Raw genomic sequence first — 9,222 nt, 5'->3', positions numbered from 1 at the left:
AATAGCCACTGAAATATCACTGTTTACGCCATTGGACCACTGGGTCATATAATTATATGTTTTTTCGAAGGTCAAACGAGAGTACCTTGCCTCTTTTGCCTCTCACACTTGCATCACAAATCTATAACCAACACGTAATAACCACACAAAAATAACATAGAGTCGTCTTCTTCTTAGCTAACTAACTTCTAACTAACTTCTTCTTGATGTCAGTTAAAAAGTAATAATACATAGGTTTGTTAACAATAATTAATATTTTTTAAATTATTAATTATTATTAGCAAACGTATAGCTTTTTTGCATAATTAGTATGCAATAAAATGAAGTGGTTAAGACACTTTATTACTCAGATAGTTGATACGATTGAATTCTGTTTAAGAGGTTATTTCCTCTTATCATTTAATGCTTAGCATCATGCAGAAACATATATAAAGACAAATGTTATCAGCCACGACGTTTTAATCGATCTACGATAAAAATAACAGTGTATTCAAAGATTGTGTTAAGGAATTAAGTGGACATGCAAAATAAAATGTAGCTAAAATGTTAAAAATAATATTTTTATTAGGGCTTTTTAGTGTACCGACATTGCAGTTGCAAAAAGTTAAAGCCGGCCAGTATTATTCTAATATACAGTATGAGGAATTTAGTAATAGAAACTGTGGTAACGTAAGAGAGTGGCTAGTGTCAGACTACGAAACTGTTAAAAATGTGCATCCTCCTAGTAACAATACAAAATGCTTACAAGCTTCTACAGAAAGCTGTGCTTCATCACCATTGATAACATTTACATATCTGGAAGTCAACGTATACCTTCGCTTGGTTTCAAATGAAAATGGACTAAACATTACAGTTTTTAACGAATTCGATGTGCCTGTAGTAAGATTGAAAAGAAATAAATTAAGTGTTGACTATAAAGAAGGATGGAACACAATAAGATTTCATTTTAAATATCATATTTTTGGATATGTAAGTATTTATATTTTTGGATATTTTTGGATATGTATATATAAATACAAATTTATCATAATGAATGAAAGAGCTTCCTCTGCTAGAACTATTAATAACCTTACATATGAAATTGGTGTTTTGTCGTACCGGCCACTTTAATCCCAAATTTCTCCTGTTTGCTTAAGAATTGCAAACTCAAATTTATGCAGCTATAGTTATAGTATAGCTGTAGCGTTTGTTTTTTTTACATATATTTAAATATTTTTCCAGCGAATGCACTTAAAGCAATTCGTTCGCGTTTATTATTGTTATTATTCCGTTATTTAAGACTAATCAAAACTTATACCGTAATGTCATACAGCCCTTAGTACTTCTGAAGATTGTAGCTTTCATACAAAAAAAAGAAAACCGGGCCAATAGATCCAGAGATCTTAGCGTTTAAACAAACAAACTCTTCCGCTTTGTTTTATTAGTATCTATAGATTAAAAAATATTCGACCATTTTATTTGTTCCTCGCATACCAAACGCCAATATCAATATGTATGGACCTAATGTATAAAGTAAAATAATATTTAACAAAAAAATATAATTTTATAAAAGGTAAAAAATAATATTCAATATTGTTCTATTTCCATTCTTGAAGCTATCGTGGTGCAGCGCCATAGTGTCTGGCTGTAAACACGTTTCACGACGTTTCTGGGTTCGATTCCCACTCGGCGATTAAATATTACCCTCTATTCAACACGCAATATCTAAATTTTTTATACTAAATAGTGAACGGAATATATTAAAGGCAGGTTCCCTCTACCTTCATTGCTACTTGTTTTATGTTATATTTACTGACTTCGTAAAATGAACAGGATTTATATTTTGACCTCTAAATATTTATTTTTTTGGTATATTAATAATTATTGTGTAAATTTGGTGTTGGTAAGTATTTAAAATTAAATCATCCCGCACACAGGAGGGAAGCTCGTGTTAACGCACTCCCTTCCAAATGTTTGAATTCGCCGAATTCTGGAGGCATATGCGTGTTGAGTGGCGGAACTTTGCCTCGACACCAGAACGAAGAAATGGAAATATAAATTTAAAGAAATATTTTATCTCCTCGAGTGGGGATCGAACCTATAACCAGTCGATTTTACAATTACACTTTGTGCTTCTGCACCTTGACTGGCCCCAGAACTGAATTATTTTAAAATATTTATTTCAATCAACACAATATTTATACTAAATTCATATGAATGTATAATCTGTTATTTGTTAGAAATATAAATAAAATCTTTTTAAAACTGATTATATCAAAATTGTTTCCAGATAAATCTTTTAGCGTTTCGAGATGACGACGAGGTTATTTTAATTGATTCAATTAATTACACAACACACACTAAACGAAGTAACACTCAAGATTTGCCCAAATTTCATATAGCTGCAAACTCAAAAATAAAAGATATTCAAATAAAAAAGAAAGTAAAGCGTGATACTGACAGCTTAGGAGATGTGCTGCAAAATGAAAATATTGAACCCGAACGTAAGCCCAAATTTGAACTAGAATCTGAACCTGAGCCAAAACCAGAGCCTGAACCAGAACCTGAGCCAGAGCCTGAGCCCGAACCAGAGCCTGAGCCTGAACCAGAACCAGAACCAGAACCTGAGCCTGAACCGGAACCTGAACCAGAGCCTGAACCAGAGCCTGAACCAGAGCCTGAACCGGAACCAGAACCGGAGCCAGAGCCGGAGCCAGAGCCGGAGCCTGAACCGGAGCCTGAACCAGAGCCTGAACCGGAGCCTGAACCAGAGCCTGAACCAGAGCCCGAACCAGAACCTGAGCCTGAGCCAGAGCCTGAACCGGAACCGGAACCGGAGCCAGAGCCGGAGCCTGAACCTGAACCGGAACCCGAACCAGAACCGGAGCCTGAGCCAGAGCCTGCGCCAGAGCCTGAACCTGAACCTGAGCCTGAACCTGAGCCTGAACCAGAGCCTGAACCAGAGCCTGAACCAGAGCCTGAACCAGAGCCTGAACCAGAGCCCGAACCAGAACCTGAGCCTGAGCCAGAGCCTGAACCGGAACCAGAACCGGAGCCAGAGCCGGAGCCTGAACCTGAACCGGAGCCAGAGCCGGAGCCTGAACCAGAGCCTGAACCAGAACCAGAACCAGAACCAGAACCAGAACCAGAACCAAAACCAGAGCCAGAGCCTGAACCAGAGCCTGAACCAGAACCTGAACCAGAGCCTGAACCGGAACCAGAACCGGAGCCAGAGCCGGAGCCTGAACCTGAACCTGAGCCAGAGCCTGAACCGGAGCCTGAACCAGAGCCTGAACCGGAGCCAGAACCTGAGCCTGAACCAGAACCTGAACCAGAGCCCGAACCAGAACCTGAGCCTGAGCCAGATCCTGAACCGGAACCAGAACCGGAGCCAGAGCCGGAGCCTGAACCTGAACCGGAACCCGAACCAGAACCAGAGCCTGAGCCAGAGCCTGAACCTGAGCCTGAACCTGAGCCTGAACCTGAGCCTGAACCAGAGCCCGAACCAGAACCTGAACCTGAACCGGAGCCTGAACCTGAACCGGAACCGGAACCAGAACCGGAGCCAGAGCCGGAGCCTGAACCTGAACCAGAGCCTGAACCGGAGCCAGAACCAGAACCTGAACCGGAGCCTGAACCGGAACCCGAACCAGAACCAGAACCAGAGCCTGAGCCAGAGCCTGAACCTGAACCTGAGCCTGAACCTGAGCCTGAACCAGAGCCTGAACCAGAGCCTGAACCAGAGCCTGAACCAGAGCCCGAACCAGAACCTGAGCCTGAGCCAGAGCCTGAACCGGAACCAGAACCGGAGCCAGAGCCGGAGCCTGAACCTGAACCGGAGCCAGAGCCGGAGCCTGAACCAGAGCCTGAACCGGAGCCAGAGCCGGAGCCTGAACCTGAACCTGAGCCAGAGCCTGAACCGGAGCCTGAACCAGAGCCTGAACCGGAGCCAGAGCCTGAGCCTGAACCAGAACCTGAACCAGAGCCCGAACCAGAACCTGAGCCTGAGCCAGATCCTGAACCGGAACCAGAACCGGAGCCAGAGCCGGAGCCTGAACCTGAACCGGAACCCAAACCAGAACCAGAGCCTGAGCCAGAGCCTGAACCTGAGCCTGAACCTGAGCCTGAACCAGAGCCCGAACCAGAACCTGAGCCTGAGCCAGAGCCTGAACCGGAACCAGAGCCGGAGCCTGAACCTGAACCGGAGCCAGAGCCGGAGCCTGAACCAGAGCCTGAACCAGAACCAGAACCAGAGCCTGAGCCTGAGCCTGAACCGGAACCAGAACCGGAGCCAGAGCCGGAGCCTGAACCTGAACCTGAGCCAGGGCCTGAACCAGAGCCTGAACCGGAGCCTGAACCGGAGCCAGAACCAGAGCCTGAGCCAGAGCCTGAACCAGAGCCTGAACCAGAGCCTGAACCGGAACCAGAACCGGAGCCAGAGCCGGAGCCTGAACCTGAGCCTGAACCGGAGCCTGAACCAGAGCCCGAACCAGAACCTGAGCCTGAGCCAGAGCCTGAACCGGAACCAGAACCGGAGCCAGAGCCGGAGCCTGAACCTGAACCGGAGCCAGAACCAGAGCCTGAGCCAGAGCCTGAACCGGAGCCTGAACCAGAGCCTGAACCGGAGCCTGAACCAGAGCCTGAACCAGAGCCCGAACCAGAACCTGAGCCTGAGCCAGAGCCTGAACCGGAACCAGAACCGGAGCCAGAGCCGGAGCCTGAACCTGAACCGGAACCCGAACCAGAACCGGAGCCTGAGCCAGAGCCTGAACCAGAGCCTGAACCTGAACCTGAGCCTGAACCTGAGCCTGAACCAGAGCCTGAACCAGAGCCTGAACCAGAGCCTGAACCGGAACCCGAACCAGAACCAGAGCCTGAGCCAGAGCCTGAACCTGAACCTGAGCCTGAACCTGAGCCTGAACCAGAGCCTGAACCAGAGCCTGAACCAGAGCCTGAACCAGAGCCCGAACCAGAGCCCGAACCAGAACCTGAGCCTGAGCCAGAGCCTGAACCGGAACCAGAACCGGAGCCAGAGCCGGAGCCTGAACCTGAACCGGAACCCGAACCAGAACCGGAGCCTGAGCCAGAGCCTGAGCCAGAGCCTGAACCTGAACCTGAGCCTGAACCTGAGCCTGAACCAGAGCCTGAACCAGAGCCTGAGCCGGAGCCTGAACCAGAGCCTGAACCAGAGCCCGAACCAGAACCTGAGCCTGAGCCAGAGCCTGAACCGGAACCAGAACCGGAGCCAGAGCCGGAGCCTAAACCTGAACCGGAACCCGAACCAGAACCGGAGCCTGAGCCAGAGCCTGAGCCAGAGCCTGAACCTGAACCTGAGCCTGAACCTGAGCCTGAACCAGAGCCTGAACCAGAGCCTGAACCAGAGCCTGAACCGGAACCCGAACCAGAACCAGAGCCTGAGCCAGAGCCTGAACCTGAACCTGAGCCTGAACCTGAGCCTGAACCAGAGCCTGAACCAGAGCCTGAACCAGAGCCTGAACCAGAGCCCGAACCAGAGCCCGAACCAGAACCTGAGCCTGAGCCAGAGCCTGAACCGGAACCAGAACCGGAGCCAGAGCCGGAGCCTGAACCTGAACCGGAGCCGGAGCCGGAGCCTGAACCAGAGCCTGAACCAGAACCAGAACCAGAACCAGAACCAGAGCCTGAGCCTGAACCAGAGCCTGAACCAGAGCCTGAACCAGAGCCTGAACCGGAACCAGAACCGGAGCCAGAGCCGGAGCCTGAACCTGAACCTGAGCCAGAGCCTGAACCAGAGCCTGAACCGGAGCCTGAACCGGAGCCAGAACCAGAGCCTGAGCCAGAGCCTGAACCAGAGCCTGAACCGGAACCAGAACCGGAGCCAGAGCCGGAGCCTGAACCTGAACCGGAGCCAGAACCAGAGCCTGAGCCAGAGCCTGAACCGGAGCCTGAACCAGAGCCTGAACCGGAGCCTGAACCAGAGCCCGAACCAGAACCTGAGCCTGAGCCAGAGCCTGAACCGGAACCAGAACCGGAGCCAGAGCCGGAGCCTGAACCTGAACCGGAACCCGAACCAGAACCGGAGCCTGAGCCAGAGCCTGAGCCAGAGCCTGAACCTGAACCTGAGCCTGAACCTGAGCCTGAACCAGAGCCTGAACCAGAGCCTGAACCAGAGCCTGAACCAGAGCCTGAACCAGAGCCTGAACCAGAGCCCGAACCAGAACCTGAGCCTGAGCCAGAGCCTGAACCGGAACCAGAGCCTGAGCCTGAACCAGAGCCTGAACCGGAACCAGAACCGGAGCCAGAGCCGGAGCCTGAACCTGAACCGGAGCCAGAACCAGAGCCTGAGCCTGAGCCAGAGCCTGAACCGGAACCAGAACCGGAGCCAGAACCGGAGCCTGAACCTGAACCTGAGCCTGAACCTGAGCCTGAACCAGAGCCTGAACCAGAGCCTGAACCAGAGCCTGAACCAGAGCCCGAACCAGAGCCCGAACCAGAACCTGAGCCTGAGCCAGAGCCTGAACCGGAACCAGAACCGGAGCCAGAGCCGGAGCCTGAACCTGAACCGGAACCCGAACCAGAACCGGAGCCTGAGCCAGAGCCTGAGCCAGAGCCTGAACCTGAACCTGAGCCTGAACCTGAGCCTGAACCAGAGCCTGAACCAGAGCCTGAGCCGGAGCCTGAACCAGAGCCTGAACCAGAGCCCGAACCAGAACCTGAGCCTGAGCCAGAGCCTGAACCGGAACCAGAACCGGAGCCAGAGCCGGAGCCTAAACCTGAACCGGAACCCGAACCAGAACCGGAGCCTGAGCCAGAGCCTGAGCCAGAGCCTGAACCTGAACCTGAGCCTGAACCTGAGCCTGAACCAGAGCCTGAACCAGAGCCTGAACCAGAGCCTGAACCGGAACCCGAACCAGAACCAGAGCCTGAGCCAGAGCCTGAACCTGAACCTGAGCCTGAACCTGAGCCTGAACCAGAGCCTGAACCAGAGCCTGAACCAGAGCCTGAACCAGAGCCCGAACCAGAGCCCGAACCAGAACCTGAGCCTGAGCCAGAGCCTGAACCGGAACCAGAACCGGAGCCAGAGCCGGAGCCTGAACCTGAACCGGAGCCGGAGCCGGAGCCTGAACCAGAGCCTGAACCAGAACCAGAACCAGAACCAGAACCAGAGCCTGAGCCTGAACCAGAGCCTGAACCAGAGCCTGAACCAGAGCCTGAACCGGAACCAGAACCGGAGCCAGAGCCGGAGCCTGAACCTGAACCTGAGCCAGAGCCTGAACCAGAGCCTGAACCGGAGCCTGAACCGGAGCCAGAACCAGAGCCTGAGCCAGAGCCTGAACCAGAGCCTGAACCGGAACCAGAACCGGAGCCAGAGCCGGAGCCTGAACCTGAACCGGAGCCAGAACCAGAGCCTGAGCCAGAGCCTGAACCGGAGCCTGAACCAGAGCCTGAACCGGAGCCTGAACCAGAGCCCGAACCAGAACCTGAGCCTGAGCCAGAGCCTGAACCGGAACCAGAACCGGAGCCAGAGCCGGAGCCTGAACCTGAACCGGAACCCGAACCAGAACCGGAGCCTGAGCCAGAGCCTGAGCCAGAGCCTGAACCTGAACCTGAGCCTGAACCTGAGCCTGAACCAGAGCCTGAACCAGAGCCTGAACCAGAGCCTGAACCAGAGCCTGAACCAGAGCCTGAACCAGAGCCCGAACCAGAACCTGAGCCTGAGCCAGAGCCTGAACCGGAACCAGAGCCTGAGCCTGAACCAGAGCCTGAACCGGAACCAGAACCGGAGCCAGAGCCGGAGCCTGAACCTGAACCGGAGCCAGAACCAGAGCCTGAGCCTGAGCCAGAGCCTGAACCGGAACCAGAACCGGAGCCAGAACCGGAGCCTGAACCTGAACCGGAGCCAGAGCCGGAGCCGGAACCTGAACCAGAGCCAGAGCCTGAACCAGAGCCTGAACCGGAGCCAGAACCAGAACCAGAACCTGAGCCTGAACCAGAACCAGAGCCAGAGCCTGATCCAGAACCTGAACCAGAGCCTGAACCAGAGCCCGAACCAGAGCCTGAACCAGAGCCTGAGCCCGAACCAGAACCAGAGCCTGAGCCAGAACCAGAACCCGAACCACAACCTGCACCCCTAGATAAGCCAAGCTTCTGGAACCCTTGGACCATTGCAGCAGTAGCCGTTGTTTCGGCAGTAGTTTTGAGTTCACTGTTGGTAGGTGCGTACTGTTTAGGTAAAATCAGAGCTCGACCAGTGAACGACATTTTTATAGACTACTCACAACCTGAACGTATAATACCTCGGGTACGACGAGGAAGGCGCGATCTGGTGATGACGCGACGGATAGATATGTACGAATAGTTTTTTTTTTTAATTTACAAAGTACTATTCTAATGTGATTACTTAAAGACAAATTTAGCTTAGTTATTATAATTTCATCATCATCATCATCTCAGCCTTTTATAGGCCTACCGTAATTTCTTTTGATACGGGGCCTGCTCACTCAGTGTCATCTAGTTCGTATTACGATTTATCGTGTATTTTTTTTCGACGTCAATCGAGACTTAAATGAATCGTGATGGTCGTGAGTTCGATTCCTGGGAACTTAAAAAAATTGAATTTAAAAACTGAATAATTACACTCTCTTATAGTTTTAAGTGCAGAAGTATTGGCTGTCATCTGTCACTCAGTATAATATGTCGATTATTATTTCAATAATCGACTTATTATGATAGTCAATAGATAGTGAAATAATTTCAAAGCAATCATTTAATCCCCAATAATAATCTACATAATAATTATAAAAATGCATTCGCTTCGTCTGTGATATTCCACAAAAGGATTAACTGTATTGTAATATAATAATTAATTATCTTATATTAAGTACGTACGAGTATAATGTAGTTAATTTAGTCGTAAGAAAGGAATATTGTAAAGAAAAATATTTATGTTAAACTTAAATAAAACATTTTGCAACTTAGTATTTATTTTTATTTTGTAATATATCATTTCTTTTCATTTATAATTTATTGTTAATGTAAAACGATAATATATCTTTCATACTATTTATATAATAAAAAAAAACCTTAGCATATACGTCGCTAGTTCAATATTAATAATTAATTCGTCTGGGAAATTATCTTAATGATTTACGGCTTCCGTTTATTATTATTATAAAGATATTATTTTTATCATGTAATACTTTTGTAATAACTTATATACATATGTACATATTACTTGTTTAATCAATGACACGTGTTGATTGA

At 49.4% G+C, this 9,222-nt stretch overlaps 1 protein-coding gene across 2 annotated transcripts; it reads left to right on the top strand.

The window, feature by feature from the left end:
- The first annotated feature begins 415 nt into the window (after positions 1-415).
- Positions 416-8,936, top strand: LOC146539405 (uncharacterized). 2 transcript variants are annotated; one of them, XM_085208246.1, is made up of 3 exons: positions 416-969; positions 2,270-7,133; positions 7,380-8,936. In XM_085208246.1, exons 1-3 carry the CDS (start codon positions 544-546, stop codon positions 8,315-8,317), a joined length of 6,228 nt encoding a protein of 2,075 aa, XP_085064372.1. In that variant the 5' UTR covers positions 416-543; the 3' UTR covers positions 8,318-8,936. The 2 variants fall into 2 exon arrangements, with proteins under 2 accessions (XP_085064372.1, XP_085064371.1); XM_085208245.1 differs by having other exon boundaries at positions 2,270-8,936.
- Positions 8,937-9,222: the final 286 nt, after the last annotated feature.

Source organism: Heliconius melpomene, chromosome 4 (assembly GCF_056956725.1).
Source record: "Heliconius melpomene rosina isolate 202511_hmr_F chromosome 4, ASM5695672v1, whole genome shotgun sequence".
Classification (NCBI taxonomy): Eukaryota; Metazoa; Arthropoda; class Insecta; order Lepidoptera; family Nymphalidae; genus Heliconius; species Heliconius melpomene.
Note: the sequence above shows the minus strand (reverse complement) of the source record. Positions and strands in the feature narration are given on the sequence as shown.

Bases quoted from the DNA above. Each gene is read 5' to 3' on its own strand.
- LOC146539405 (XM_085208245.1), top strand. From the start codon at position 544: ATGTTAAAAATAATATTTTTATTAGGGCTTTTTAGTGTACCGACATTG. The intron at 970-2,269 runs GTAAGTATTTAT...AATTGTTTCCAG, and splicing joins AATATCATATTTTTGGATAT to ATAAATCTTTTAGCGTTTCG.